We start from the raw sequence: 16613 nt of genomic DNA on the forward strand, positions 1-16613 counted from the left end.
TTTTTTAAAGATTTTATTTATTAATTTGACAGAGAGAAATCACAAGTAGATGGAGAGGCAGCCAGAGAGAGAGAGGGAAGCAGGCTCTCTGCTGAGCAGAGAGCCCGATGCGGGACTCGATCCCAGGACTCTGAGATCATAACCTGAGCCGAAGGCAGCGGCTTAACCCACTGAGCCACCCAGGCGCCCTATATAGAATATTTTTAAAAAGACTTACAATGCAGTAAAAAAATATAAGTAAAATATTTGAATAGGCCTTTCAACAAAGATGATGTCTGAATGCCGAATAAGCACTTAAAATGATGCTCAAAAGTATTAGCCATCAAGGAAATACAAACTAAAATCACACTGAAATCCTACTACACACCCGCTAGAAGAGTTATTATCCAAAAGACTGACAATACCAGGCTTTGGTAAGGATGAAGAGAAAACGTAAATTCACATATTTGCTGGTAGGAATATAAAACTGCACAGCCACTTTGGAAAATAGTTTGGCAGGTTCTTAAAAGCTGAACATATACTTACTATTAACTCAATATTCTCACTCCTAAATATTTATCACAGAGAAATGAAAACACACATCTACACAAAGACTTGAAAGCGAATGTTCATAGCAGCATTATTCATAATAGCTCCAAACTCAAAATTATCCAATGTCCATCAACCAGCAAATGGATAAAAAAAATAAATTATACTCATACAATGAAAAATTATTTAGACTAGGAGAAAAAGTGTAAAATATATAACAAACTCCCAAAGCTGAAGTGGACTTACTGATAAGTGGTATCTCCATCAACCTGGTCTCTACCATTGTAATGTCTGCATAGCCACCTGACTTGAAAATTGAGGAGCTTCCCAGAATCCCACAGAATAGAATGTTTCTGGGAACAGCTTTTTTCTTCAGTATTTCAGACCCACTTTGGTATTTTATTTTACCTCCAGAAGACACAGGATCACTTCTACATCTATGTTTATACATCTTTGAATCGTCCCGTGGTGCCTACCACAGCGCTGAATAAGTAGTTAAAAAAGAATGAGACTCCTGGGTGGCTCAGTCAGTTAAGCATGTGCCTTTGGCTCAGGTCATGATCCCAGGGTCCTGGGATCGAGTCTCGTATGGGGCTCCTTGTTCAGTAGGGAGCCTGCTTCTCCCTTTGTCTGCCACACCCCCTGCTTGTGCGCTCTCTCTTTCTCTCTCTCTGACAAATAAATAAATAAATATTTTTTAAAAATGACTGATATAAATTGGATATTCCCAAACATAGGGTAGATTTGGTTCATGGCCCCTGCTACTCTTGGGCTTAAGCTCTATGCCAAGAAGAGATGGCGAAGTCCTGGATTAATAACATTGCCCTCAAGTTCAAGGTAGTTATTTTGATTTTGTTAGACTGGAGATGAGATGTTACATACCTTGAGCCCCCTTGGGAAAAAAAAGGATGGGAAGGAAATACCAAGAACCTATCTCCTGGGAGTAAGTTCCCAAACCAATCACCTTGAGATAATTACCAAAAGAGAAATGAGAAAAACACTGTCAAATGAGGAAAGTATATATTTGAAGAAAAATGTAACAGACATTGTGCCTTCAGGGCAACTAGTTAATCTCCTACATGAGATATCAGGGTGATGACAAACTTTTTTCTTCAGAGGATCACCAGTGCTAAATGGAAACTGTCAATATGATGGCTGAAGAATTGGAGTCAGTGAGATACATACAATTTATAAAAGTGAAAGGGAGTCCAACTCAAACAAGGGCTTCAACATTTCATTCACATGCCTACGCTTTCATGCAAAAAGCCACATACATAAGAATTACACACAAGTGAATAAAATCGCAGGGTCTGGTAAATAAGTACCCCCACTAAAGTGAGACTGTTCATGAAACCTATAAGAGCAGTTAGGGCCTCAGTGAAGGGCACACTGTTTAGAGAGCTGATCGACAGATGAAAGCTGACCTCAGGAGCCCTTGACCAGAAACTGTGCATTTAGTCTTCAAAGACACAACCACACTCTATTACTCTGAATGGTCTTGAAGTTCTTTGATTATTTTTTCTAAATAAACTCCTGGCCAATATAGTAATATTCCCCCTCAGTTGGGTAGATTCTATTTATTTACCCATCAATTAATGAAGTACAATTTCTCCATTACAAATCATGTTTATAAAGGTGCAGTAGTGTATTTCATAAACATTGAACCTCTTCATGTGTTGTTTCTTGAAGGTGTTTGAAATATTCAGAAGAATATGAAGTACTAAGCTAATACCTGATTAACTAGTTATGAACATTAAATACTTAAAAAAATTACAACTGTAAGAACCATATATATTTAAAAAATAAAGAACCATATATATTGAATCTATAATCATGTTAAGATTTCCAAGGAAATTTGGTTACTTCAATTTAAAAAGCTTAGGATTTGACCTGTCAAATTTATGTAATATATAAACACTACAAGGGAATAATCTTTTGCACTTATTTTTTATGCAAAAATTATTAAATTTATGAATAAATCTGTCCGTTGAATTTGAAGACTTTGAAAAGTAAACTTTAAATCAAATAGCCTAAAATCTGAGAAACAAACTGAGGATTTTAGAGGGGAGGGAGGGCAGGGGTTGGGTTAGTCTGGTGATGGGTATTAAGGAGGGCACATATTGCATGGAGCACTGGGTATTATATACAAACAATGAATCATGAACCACCACATCAAAAACTAATGATGTACTGTATGGTGACCAACATAACATAATAAAAAAATTTTAAAAACATTAAATAAAATTAAAAGTAATAACAGATATTCTTTTACATGATTAAAAGGCTTCCCAAAAGAGTAAAAGTTAATGGGAATTTGGCAAAGCCTACACCTCACAGACTCTCAGCTCCACAGTCCAGAAAGAGAACCAAGGGCACCACTCTTGAGCAGTTAAATGCCATATAGGCCATACCTGCAGCAATCCTAAACCAACCAAAGTTCTCAGAGATATCTCTGGCAAATTTCCATCATTTCTAGAAGAACTAAGACTGTCAAAGGAAGAGGAAGGTAAGGGGCATCAATCTGGAGCAAACATAACCTAGATGGTCTGGGATGGGGTGAGATTTCCACCTTACTTGAAAATCCAGAGAACCTCAAAATCTAGGGGCCAACCAATAAGAATTTTAAAAAGCTTCCCAGGATCTCATGGCATAGAATGTTTCTACATCCCAGAATAATTCTGGGAACAACTAAGAAGTTTATTCAACTCCCTCAAATATTCTCTTTTGCCTCTGGAACATTCAGAGTCACCCCTACACTTACTTTGCTGAGTGGGGCCTTGTAGAATGCTGACTACTGAGCAGCTCCCACACTATGTCCATTAAAGGAGGTGCAAGGTACTCTACCAGAGCTATGCTAAGTGACAGCGAGCAGAATTCCTAGAAAGGTACCCAAAAGCATGGAGGCAATAAGAATGGAATGCAGAGGGCCAACCTGCATTCTGGACCTAGCTGTGTTACCACATAGCTTGAGAAGCTTGAACAAAGCTTTTTCAAAGCCTTTTTTTTTTTTTGTGACCTGGCAAGTATCATATCTGTGAAATGAGCATGAACTTACTTTGGAACAGGTTTTGTTATAAAAAGCCACTGAAATAACACTTTAAACACCCAGAAGAATACAAGCATAAATGCTGAGAATCAGGTTCTTTATTAAAAGTCTGAAGATGCTAGGACTGCTTTACAGCAATGGAAATGGTAAGCTGGCTCTGAAATATTACATGTATGTGTGGGAATCCATTTAACTAATAAGTAGGAACAGGATTCTATTCCTACTAACATACTTTCCAACTAAACTTCATCAAGACCAGAGAAGGGCAGCATAAACTAGATGAGGAGTTTAAAGGAAAAAAAAAAGTTCTACAGACTGAAGTTAATATCCTAAAAATTTGATTTTGTACCAACTCTGTGTCAGGTACTTAGCTCATTCAGTCCTTTCAATAATCCTAGCGGTAGAAATTATTATTCCCTTTTTAGTGGGGGAAAAACACTGAGGTTTGAACGCTGAAGCAATTTGCCTATTACCGGGAAAAAAATAACTAGCTCTAAGAACCTCAGTTTATATGGTACCTCCTACAGAAACTAAAGGCCATGACAATTCATTCCGAGAATCCTGAAGAGTACAGTTCCTGTGCTTATTTTACATTTCAACAGAGGCTGAAAGATGTAGCAAGTCTTCATGGAAATTTCAGAGATGGATCCTTGTTGTCAAATTTCTAAATGGTCCTGTTTCTCTTCTTACAACCGGTGGTGAATGTTATGTGTTCGTCCTAGAGCTATCCAGATCTCCCACACCATTCTCCTCCCTTGAAATGAGCTCTAAGTTCAGATGAAAGGAAGCAGCCATCATTCTCGTGTCCACATGGGCATGCTAGAAGATTCCAAGTTTTAGCAGCAGCTAAAAGCAGGCCCTGGAAGTGCTCATTGCCTTCTCTCAGATGGGCAACTTTCATTCCCATCAAAATAGGAGGAGACAAAAAAATTCATCAGGAAGTGTATCGCAATTTCACAGACTGACAGATGGAGGCATGTAGCAATACATCTTTTATTATTTCCCTTGACACCTACAGATTGCATACTGAGTTCAACTGGGCTGATAGACACATTCTGCAGGTGTATTGTTGAGAGAAAAAATTTTGAACATTTTCTAGCTATCAAAGAAATAATGTACCTAGGTATGGGAAGAAATTTCCTGGTAGTCCAAAGAATGTTTCTCTCTCCAAATACTCTCTAGTTATGTAATCCTAACACTGGCATTTTAATGCCTGGTAAATTTATTTTCAAACATGGATAGGCGAGCCTGCATTAGAGGTTTCACTTCTGCTGTGTTTATAAAACACAAGAATCTACAACTAAAGGACTGCAACTTTATTCACTAAAGCCCCAGGCTGCATAAGGGACTATATTTTATGTCACACATAAATATATAGCTTGGGATGATTGAACTTGATTTTTCTCAATTTGATTTTCAAAGTTGAAAAACTGAAATTGTGCTGTATCCTTATAGCTGTTCTAGGTAGCAAATACCCACAGCTCTGAGAAGCTAGCGCTCCACTAGCCAGTAACACTGATGTCATACTGCATTGCTGAAAAAGCCTTCCCAGAAGCATTCATACCTGATAAGCATATTGTGTGAATTAGAGTTACAGAAAAACAATAGAAAAAATCATTTTCTAGCCCAGTGTCAGATGCCAGAGGTATATTAGTGAATGAAAACAAAACTTATCTAAGGAGTGTGGAATGTATTTAGTATTTCCACCAAATTATTATTCTGCCATCATCAGCAAGATGTGGAGACAGCAACAAACCTGATGACATTTTTTTTCTCATCTGATGACTAAAGTCCCCATTAGGGTGCTAGGCAGGATCCCCATCTCCCAGAGGACAGTTCTAGTATAGATGGATATCAAAAGTGGAAGTGGGGGCGCCTGGGTGGCTCAGTGGGTTAAGCCTCTGCCTTCCACTCAGGTCATAATCTCAGGGTCATGGGATCGAGCCTCACAATGGGCTCTCTGCTCAGTAGGGAGCCTGCTTCTCCCTCTCTCTCTCTGACTGCCTCTCTGCCTACTTGTGATCTCTCTCTCTGTCAAATAAATAAAATATTTAAAAAAGAAAACTGGAAGTGGGATGATTGCAGCACCTAAGGGCCTGAAAAATGGTGCTATGAGTATATTTGCATTCTATTATATACAGGAATAAGTATAATTTATATGTAAATAGATTTATAATATACTTAATTATACACTACATTATATCTTAAAACACAACATCAAATTCCCCATCTCAAACCAGTCTAGTTGACATACTACACTACAAAGGCATTTAATCATGCAGCTTTCCTCAATTTCAGAAAGAAACATAGAACCCAACCAATCCTTGATGATCTTTTAAATTTTAAAAGTTTGCCTTATAAAATCCAGGGAAAGCTAGATGACGACGAGGACAAAGTATATGGCTAATGGAGTGGATCCATAGTGTGCTACAAGCCAACGATACAATGTGGCTGCTTTATGGAAAAGGAAACTATACTCTGCCACAGAATCAGAGCTTCTCATCATGTGACAAGGTGAAGAAAAGAGTCTTTGGTGAAACATTATTCTGGGTAAGTCTCTAAAGGTATTTTGGGATCAGTTTAATATTTGAATTGATAGACTGAGTAAAGCAGACTACCCTCCCTACCCTCCCTGTTTGAGTGGGCCTCATCCAATCAATTAAAGGCTGAACAGAACAAAAGACTGACCCTCCCCCCAAGGAAGGGGAATCCCCCTCTCTGACTGGCTTGGAGCTGGAACTTGGCTCTTCTGGGCTTTACACTTGAGATGAAACATCTGCTCTTCATGGATCTCACGCCTGCAGGCTCCCAGACTAAGACTACACCATCAGCTCTCCTGGGTTTTAGGCCTTTGGACTTGGACTTGAAACTAAACCATTGGCCCTCCTGGGTCTCAAGCTTGCCAACTGCAGGTCTTGGGGTCTCCCAGCCTCCGTAATCACATAATGTCCCGTATCATCAATATGTGCAATTTAAGAAACAGATGAACACAGGGGAAAGGAAGGAAAAATAAAATAATATAAAAACAGAGAGGGAGGCAAACCATAAGAGGCTCTTAACCATAGGGAACAAACAGGGTTGCAAGAGGGGTTGGGTGAGGGATGGGGTAATTGGGTAATGGGCATTAAGGAGGCCACCTGATGTAATGAGAACTGGGTATTATACCCCTGAAATTAATAATACACTATATGTTAAATAAATTGAATTTAAATAAAATTTTTTTAAAATTTCATATATATAACATATATACACACACAATCTTTATACATATAGCTTCTTTATATATACATAGTTTTAACATATTTATTATATTAAATACAAACACACAACCCTTATTTGTTCTGTTTCTCTGAAGAACCCTAACACAACGCTGGAAAAAACTCTTCCCTATAGAGCCACCAATGTAGTAAAGCTGGGGATATCTCATTCCTCGCCAAGATAACAAAGATGAATAGGTCACAGCAGCCATCAAATGGTGATACTATTAGAAAGTATGTGATATTTGGGGCACCTGAGTGGCTCAGTCAGTTATGCTTATGGGTCTGCTTTCAGCTCAGGTCATGATCTCAGGGTCCTGGGATTGAGCCCAGCATCTGGCTCTCTGCTTGGCAGGGAGTCTGCTTCTCCTTCTCCCTCTGCCTGTCTCTCCACCTTCTTGTGATCTCTCTCTCTCTCTCTGTCAAATAAATAAATAAAATCTTAAAAAAAAAAACTTTAAAAAATAAAAGTGTATTTGGAAATAAAACATGATTGAAATATTCCTACTTCTATAATGCAAGTGATTGGAAGGGGTATGGCAGGGTATTAAGGGAGACAAAATCAGACAAAAGAGAAGACCTGCTCACAGATTATTACAATTTATTTTCTCCTGCAGAATTGATCATTCACACAAATCCAGGCACATGCATCTGCTGCCCCTCCCTCGACCACACCCACACACATACACAACCTGCTGCTAAACCTCAAATCCTTTAACAAATGTGCCACATAATAGCTAATCAAGCTATAAAGAGTTTTGCTTCTTCATTCTTACTGACTTAAAAGCCAAGGTGCTCCTGAACAATTCTATGAATTTTAGGACCTGTGTTCTTCTCACAACGCCCACACATACTTAAAATCATCTTTGTATGGGGTTCACAGAGAGAGGAAACAGAAGGTGTCAAAGGAGAGATTTTTAGAATTTCAAAAAAACTTCCAGGATCACAGACATTCTTTTCCAATATACAAGCTAAAGACATTTTAGGAAAGCTTAAAACCAGCTGGGTATGGTAGAGACTTGTGAAGTGAAAGGGAATTTGGGATTCATTAAAAGACTACCATGGATAAAGACCTAACTATTTGCTCAGAAGTCTCCCATCCCACCCCACAATGCCCAGGAAAAACTCAACTCCGCCAGCTCAGTGGTCACCTGCACAAAAGAAGGCCAGCTCTTAATTAAGCACGCACCTGGGCAGGGCTGAAAGCAAGGCCTGGTCTCTTGCATCCTTCTCTGCTTTTCTCACCCTTGCACATCCCTCCTCCTACTTTCTTCCTGGGGTTAAGAAGAGGCTCCAGAGCCAGACTCTGGGTCTGAATACTCTTCCTGACACTGATTAGCTATGTGTGACCTTGGAGAAGTTATTTACCTCCTAATGCCTCAGTTTCCTCAGCAGCAAAATGTAAAAAATAGTAGTAACTAGCATGTGGGGTTGTGAGGATGAAATCAGTTCAAGCACAACAAACTCTTGATGAAGTACTGGCCCGTGGTACATGTCCGTGTCAGCCTAACTAATCTTGTGGAGTCCATTTTTCTGGACCCAGCAGGTGGTAAGTTGATTTTGGTTCATTTATTGCATTTCTCACATGGTATAGAAAGTACCCATTTACCAGCCTGTCTCCCTTGAGACTGAGCAGGAATCACACGAACGTTCTCATTATCGTTCCCAGCACCTAGTGGTAGCGCACAGCAGGCTCTCAGTAACTGTGGATTGAGTACTTCAAGACACTAATTTTAGGGTGCCTGGGTCCTGGGTGGCCCAGTTGGTTAAGCATCTACACCTTCAGCTCAGGTCATGATCCCAGGATCCTGGGATCAAGTCCCACATTGGGCTCACCCTCCTCTGTGGGGAGCCTACTTCTGTCTCTCCCTCTGCCTGCCACTTGGCTTGCTTATGCTCTCTCTCTCTCTCCCTCTCCTCCCTCTGTGTCAAATAAATAAATAAAATCTTTAAAAAAAAAAAAAAAAAGAACTAATTCTAACCAGGAGAGCATGTCACCTCGGTTGCTGATTATGGATGGCAATGGCAATGCAGTAAAGTGAAGCTTCAGGTAGAATTCTGCAATGAAACACAGTTCACCATTTGGCTATATAATCAAATCCTCAAATTTCTTTATTTGTCTAAATTCATTTGCTTTAAAAATCTTTCAGATAAGGTCACTTTGTTTACATACTTGTGCCTCTTAATGGCACTGAAAAGTAAGCATAACAAAGCTGACTGAATCAATGTTACTTTTGCCCCAGGAGAACAAAATTCAAGAAATATTTATGAGCAGTCTGCTACAGTTACATTTAATTGTCAATTGCACATAACACATAATTATTAAAGAATCATTAAGAAATGTCCTTCCAAGTATAAACAAGAGCAAAGCATCAACAGACCCAAGATAAAGCAGAGGTTACAACAACATTTTTGAGGCCTGGCTCTCCCCAAATGCCATTTCTCTTAACTACAAAAGAGATAACAAGATGACCACTAGAATAACCCTGGTCTCAGGTAAGTGATTTGACCTTGGTTTCAAAAAACCTTCTGTGGAAAGTATTCTTCTTGTGAAACATCCTATTAAAAAGCAAACCTATGAGACACGTTCACTAGTTTCTCTAAGTCCCAAGGTGTTAATGGAGGGGACAGAAGAAGGAGACAGACAGACATGAATACGCACACACCTACTCCTCCTATACAGACCAGACCAGTTAAGATGATCAGTAAAAGTCACCATCTCTTTCCTGTGTGACTTTTGTTATTCCCATATGACACATGCACAGAGGTTTCTGTTGAATCACAGATATCACTGTTGGGTCAGATTAATAAAAGCCATATTTTCCAGTTAAGCATAAGGAAAAGGAGGTAATAAAAGAATTCAAATATGCTCATGCTCTGTAACAGAAAAGAATAGGTGAATTTGCATTTTATGTTTCCTGGACACATACACTTCTCATTTAATTACAAGAATTTGGGAAGATGAGTCTAAGTTCATAGGACGCCTATGAAGAACACTGAGAACCTCCTAGAAAATAATACTTCTTTGCAGTGCCGAAAAGCACACCTGGATCAAGTATTAAGTGAAATGAGTTACTCCAAAAGCCAAAAGCAGGACAGCTGAAAGGTACGGCTAGTTTAGTTATACAAAAATGAACTGGATATGGACATCAGGGAGGGTATGCTTACTTTAATCAACAATGTATGTTCTAATTTATCAACTGAGTGCTGTGAAATATGTAAGTCTGATGATTCACAGACCTGTACCTCTGGGGCAAATGTTAGTAAGTTAAACAGTTAATAAGTTAACTTATGTTAATAAGAAAGAAAAGAAAAGAAAAAAAATGAACTGGGGAGCAGGGACCCCAGAATTTACTCACCACTATATCCTCAGGGAATGTGTCTCTGCTGAAGGAGCCATCATCAAACACGACCTCATAGAAGGTCTGCGATGTCACAGCAATCACCCTGCAACTATAATAGCGGGTGTTCCGATGCTTTGTGATGACCGTCTGCCCCACAGAGATACCCTTCTCACCAGCCTTGGACTTCTAAAAGAGGTGGCACAGAAAAAAGGAGAGAAAAGAAACAGGAGAAAGATAAAAGGGAGGGACAGAAAATAAAATATATATTTATTTAGGAAAAAAATTCACATGCTCATGATATATATTTTTAATTTCTGAACTTTTTATTGGGGAATAATTTCAAACTTAAAGGTTACAAGTATATGAGTAGTACACAAAGATACCTACATACTATTGACCCTTTACCCAGATTCATCTGTTATCTATCAATATTTTTAACATTTTGCCATTACTTTTTTGCACATTCTGTCTCTATTTTATATACATGTATATTTATATATTAAAAATTGTGTGTGTGTATATATATATATATATGTGTGTGTGTATGTATATACACACACACACAAACACATATATATTCCGCCCAGAACAATTTAAGAATAAGCTACATATATCATGGGCTTTTACTCCTAAATACATCAGTTGTGTATTTTCTAAAAATTAGGATTCCCCTTTACATAACCACAGTATTGTTATAGTTACTAACTTCAGTGAATCTAACATGGATACAATACTTTAATCAACAATGTATGTTCTAATTTATCAACTGAGCCAATAATGATCTTCATGGTTTCTCCAACTCCCCCACCCCACACCTGCTCTCAAGTGCAAGGTCCAATCAAGTCAGGTACTGCACTTAGCTTCTGCTTCTCTTTAGCCCCTTCTAATCTGGAACATTTCCACAGCCATTCTTTGTCTTTGTGATCATGAGTGCTACTTCTGAAGAATACAACACTCCCTCTCCCTCCTTTTTTTAACTGAGCATTTGCCTGATGTTTCCTCATGATTAGATTCAAGTTCTACATTCCTGGTCAGAACACTATAAAGATAATGTCATATTCTTCTTAGGATATCACTTCTGGAGGCACATGTCTGTCTCTCTGCTCTCAATGGTGATCTTAATTTTGATCCTAAACTAACTGTAGTCCAATCTCTCCACATTACAATCACTGTTTTTTCCCTTACAACTAAGAAGCAATATGTGGGAGAAACTTTAATACCATGCAAATATCCTGTTCCTATATACATCTGCTTAGGTTTAGCATCCATTGATGAGCTGAGCCTGATCTAATCTTTACTGTGATGGTGGCGATATGCTGCATTCTGCTGCTCCGGCACTCCCGCCACATATACTAGCTGGCACTTAGTATCTGTTAAGCAGGAGTCTCCTACTCTCCCCACATCCTGCTCTTATGTGGGACAGGAGAAGACAAGGTATAAGCCTGTAGAAATGGCCTGGGGTCAGACTATGGGGGTGGGGTGGGGAAGGGAGAAGGGCAGTCCCTTTGCCATCCTAAGGAGTCAGGACATTATCCTATGGGCCTAAGGAAGGCACGGAGAAGTTTAAATATAGAAGAAAAGTGATCCAGGTTTATATGGCTATAGGTGAAGAAGGTGAGTGGGGAGCTTATTACACCTGGCCAGGTGGGAGATGAAACCTTGGAGTAAGGAACTAAGGACAAATGCTCATGATTTGGATGGAGGGGTGACGCCCTCCCAACAAGCATGTTCCTACGGTCTCCTAGTTGTAGAGTGAGCTCTGACATCTAGTTTCTCACATGCCTAACAAAACAAAATCATTCCCCAGTGACTGCTGGGTTGTTTGGGGAATAATTAGGTGTATAGCATCTAATAGTTATAGTCAGTTAGGTGTATAAACATCTCAATAAAAGACAACAGTAAGTGGGGCGCCTGGGTGGCTCAGTGGGTTAAGCCGCTGCCTTTGGCTCAGGTCATGATCTCAGGGTCCTGGGATCGAGTCCCGCATCGGGCTCTCTGCTCAGCAGGGAGCCTGCTTCCTTCTCTCTCTCTCTGCCTGCCTCTCAGTGTACTTGTAATTTCTCTCTGTCAAATAAATAAATAAAATCTTAAAAAAAAAAAAAAAGACAACAGTAAGTAAGTGCACTATGTTTGAAGTAGAAAACATTTGTTTATAAGTTTTCTTTTTAAGTTTTCTGTTTGTTTGTTTTAGTAATTTCTACCCCCAACATGGGGTTTGAAGTCATGACCCCAAGATCAAGAGTGGTATACTCTCCAACTAAGCCATCCAGGTACCCGTGAAGTAGAAATCATTAATAGCTAGGCCACAGTATGTTATATGTGCTGAAATAATTACCTAGTTTCCTATTTCATTTCTTCACCCAACCCCTTCAAATATATCTAACCTTTCAAAGTAAGAAAACAACTCAAATGTAATAATGAAATGTGAATAAAAGCACAGTCTGTGGTGATATAACTCCAAAATTGGGCCCATGACTGTTCCGTAAGACTGTACCATTTACAGCTAACTGTAGGAGGCAAAATTTACAACCTGTGTGACCATACATAGTGGCCCTAAGTGGCAATGGCAGCACTTTCTGCAGATGTTGTCCCTCTCTGTCAAACTGACTTAAAAACACTCATGCTCAGGACTGCAACTACTGTATTTCATTATGGTATTAGTTTCCTTATGCATATTTTATTAAAATTGGAATTAAACCTGTAAGGAAACAATGGTTTGGATTTGAATTCTAAGCTCTGCTACTTACTAGCTGTGTGATCTTGTGATCTTGAACCTTTATCAGCCTCAGTTTGTTCATCTGTAGAAGGGATAATACTTACATTAAAGTTTTGCTATAAAAACAGGATAAAGTACATCAACTACCTAGACTCATGGGCAACTGTTAACTGGTTTCATTTTTGTAAGTGGAGAACATACCTAGAACGCTAGCCCCTGGTTAATAAGCCACTCTTTTCTGCTGTCCCTCAGTAATTGGCATGTATGACTGCAGCACCCTGATTTCACATAACAAGGCTGAATCCAGCCCCAAACCATCACTGCCTTGCTCTTTACTTCATCTGCTTCTGATTCTAAGTCTTGTCAAACATGGCCACAAAGCTATGGTCCTTAGGAAAGAAGGCATATGGAGGCCTCCTCCCCTAACCCCAATGCTCTGAAAGCCTGTGTTTGCAACTCCCTTAAAACCCTGCCCAAATTACAGTTTCATTGACTATTCCTCCTACAGCAGAGTAAAATCCATGCATCAGCACCAGGACTACATGCCTTTTTTTTTTCCTACAGTACCCACCACAGCATGAAAAATACTAATGCTGCTGGATGAACAAAAAATGAACGAATGAAAGAAAGAATAAATAATTTTTAAAAATGAGCAAACTGTGAGAGTGGGTACAGACATATTTTCAAAATGGGAGAGGACTGATTCTAATTCATGGCCCAGAAAAGAGGAAAACAAAGGGGAGTTATAGAAAGATGTTACTCTTTCTTGGGGTGGATAGGGATGTATGTGGGTTGAGGGGGGGGGATAAAGAAGGTTTATGGTGAAATTCACAGGGTCTGGAAAGTGGAATTGGTCAGTCAGGGAAAGAGAAACACAATACAGATTGATAGAGGAAAAGGCTGACTCTAGATTATAATCACCTTTTTCTTACATAGGACCTGAAATTTATGCAAACTAGCTGGCTGGGAAGATGGTCAACACACAAACTAAATGCCTTCATCTAAATAAAAATTTCCCTGAGCTTTAGGCATGACATTTCATAGGAGTATTAAGGAAAACAGATTTTCCCCATAATGCTATTTTGATAGGCTTTCTGATTTATTTTTGCAGGGAAAATTTATTGACAAGCATACCCATAACTGATTATATATTCTCAAAAATATTTCCTGTCAGAAAAGCACAGGAATTTATTGATGTTAACATTGTCATTTCTGATCAAAGAAGACAGACGTTATGCAAGAGGTTCCATCAGATTATAGAAATGGCTATGGTATTTTGAAGATTAGTACACAAGGTAATGCTGTGGAAGTTAAATTTCCTTTAACATGCACTAAGCAGAAATGAAGAGTGGTTTAAGGGAGAAAAAAAGCACAACTTTTTTTTTTTTTTTAATTTATTTGACAGACAGAGATCACAAGCAGGCAGAGAGGAAGGCAGAGAGAGAGAGGAGGAAGCAGGCTCCCCACCGAGCAGAGAGCCCAATGCGGGGCTCGATCCCAGGACCCTGGGATCACGACCCGAGCTGAAGGCAGAGGCTCTAACCCACCGAGCCACCCAGGCGCCCCAAAAGCACAACTTCTTTTAAAGAAAGCTAGAGCCACTTTGAAATGCTACGGATGGGGAAAAAATGTTAAGTAGGAAATGTTACAGATATTTCACCAAAGCATCAGAGAGTTTTTGGGGCACAATTACATAGGTAGAGTTACCAACACACATGCATATACCTGAGTTAATTAAATTCTCCCAATAACACTGTGACATAGTTGTTATTTTCATTAAATAGATGAAGAAGCTGAGGTACACGTCAAGGACTTTTCCAAGATCTCAGAGATGGTGAGAAGCTAACATGGGGCTCACAGGCAGGCACTCTTCTATCTTGAGTGCCCTGGTATCATCAACCATCAGAATAAACGTTGACAAAAATCAGAGGAGAAATAAAACCTACCAGGAAGTGGACCTAATGGAATTAACACACTTGCCTAAAGAAGTTACATTTTTCTTTTCCTTTATTTTCTGATTTACTGAGTACTTCCTTTGTTCTACATACACACTGAGAAATTTCTCAGGTAAGAAATAATTTTATCTCCTCGGTATACTCAATTCAACTAGCAACTAGGATTTGGAGTCTATCTGGATATGAAAAATGTAGAATGTATAATTGCACATATAGTCCATTTTTCCATATGTACATGTAACACACATATACACACTGTGGTAAATTGCAAAAATACCAATAATCTTTACTCCTTGTTTTTGCATCTACTGCAATAAAACCTTGAAGCTCCTTCTATCAAGAGCTGGACTCTATTTCCTCATCCCTCAAATCTGGGTTCGTCTTGCAACCTGTCCTAGCTAGGCCAAAAGAATACAACGGAAGTATGCCGGTACAATGCCTTTGCTCAAGAAGCCTTGCACCCTGCACCCTTCTGCTGTCATCTGAACAAACTCAATTATCCTACTGACAGATGAGAGATCACATGGACCAGAAGTCACATCTGGGGCCCTAGACATGAACCCAGATAGAAAATGGTAAGTAGTTCTACAGCTAACCATAGATGAATGAGGCAATCTGCTTGGAAGGAAAGAACCACCCAGCTGAGCACAGCCTAAATGTACGACCTACAGAATCACCAGCTACAGTGTTCTCATTGTTCTAAGCCACTACAGTTTATTTGCTCTTTCTTGTACTTCTCTGTACTTTCTATTATGTGTTTATTTAATTATTATCGAAAACACTAAGTGTAATAAAATACAAGAGTCCTTGCAAGTTTCTAAATTCTTTAAACAACAGTCAGGTCTACTTAACTGATGTGCTCAAAAAAAGCTGAAGGCAAATTATTTAATAATAAAAGACAATTCTCTCATTTATATTTCACTTAAATAAGATAAAAGAAGGACTTAAAATGTACACTTTGTAATGTGGAAGGACACATAAATTTAGTTAAAAAATTTCATCTGAGTTAACTTCTATTTCTTATATTTAGGCCAAATGTGGTATAAAAAAGGGCATCTTTATTTTGTTCTTAATAATCCTTACTGATTCCTAAGACATATTATTTCAGTAAAATGAACACATTTTGTTCTCAGGTTTTCTTAAAAAACCAAGAACAGCAACAAAATAAAAACAAAAACAAAACCCCTCAACAAATCTTTTTGGGACTCACTGCTATACCTATCTTTCCTATCATACTAAGTCACCTATAAGGGGCAGCACAAATAATAGGATCCAATTGTTTACATGTAGAAGAGTTTTCTCTCCACTACGTTGCTTTCAGGTGTGGGCTTAGAAAGGAAAGAGGCCCTTCTTACATAGCTCTCTAACTTTCCCAAGACTCTACTGATGTTGAAATAAATGGCCACACTTGGGGGAAAAAAAAAGACTGCTAACTATCAATGATCACAACCTGAATAAGGAAAAACAGATGTTCCTAATACCTGGATTGGCTCATTAAAGGCACACCAACATCCAATAGGCTAACTACAAAAAATTTAAATAAAGAAAGAAATGAAAGAGAGAATAGGGAAAGGAAGGAACAAAACAGGATGAAAGAAATCACCATTACCTGACAAGTATACTATGGCCATAAATTCCAAGCCAAAGAGCCAAGAACCAGCTAGCAAGTGATGCAAAGAGGAAAAGTAATGCAAGGAGGGACACAGAAAAAAGTGACACTTAAACAAGCAATTACTGAGTGCTCCTTACAAGTAAGACACCCTGCTA

General features: G+C 38.8%; 1 protein-coding gene across 7 annotated transcripts in view; it reads right to left on the minus strand.

Annotated features, from left to right (window-relative positions):
* KDM4C (lysine demethylase 4C) overlaps nt 1-16613 on the minus strand; it is a 497442-nt gene that overhangs the window by 30092 nt on the left and 450737 nt on the right. For 5 of the 7 annotated variants that reach the window (XM_059411674.1, XM_059411670.1, XM_059411671.1 and 2 more), the window contains 2 exons: nt 12923-12973; nt 10191-10361 (listed from right to left, as the gene is read on the minus strand). In XM_059411674.1, coding sequence (XP_059267657.1) covers nt 10191-10361; nt 12923-12973 — 222 coding nt within the window. The remainder of the gene's footprint in view (nt 1-10190; nt 10362-12922; nt 12974-16613) is intronic. The other 2 variants (XM_059411675.1, XM_059411672.1) reach the window with 1 other exon arrangement.

This window comes from Mustela nigripes, chromosome 9 (genome assembly GCF_022355385.1).
Source record: "Mustela nigripes isolate SB6536 chromosome 9, MUSNIG.SB6536, whole genome shotgun sequence".
NCBI classification, from domain to species: Eukaryota; Metazoa; Chordata; class Mammalia; order Carnivora; family Mustelidae; genus Mustela; species Mustela nigripes.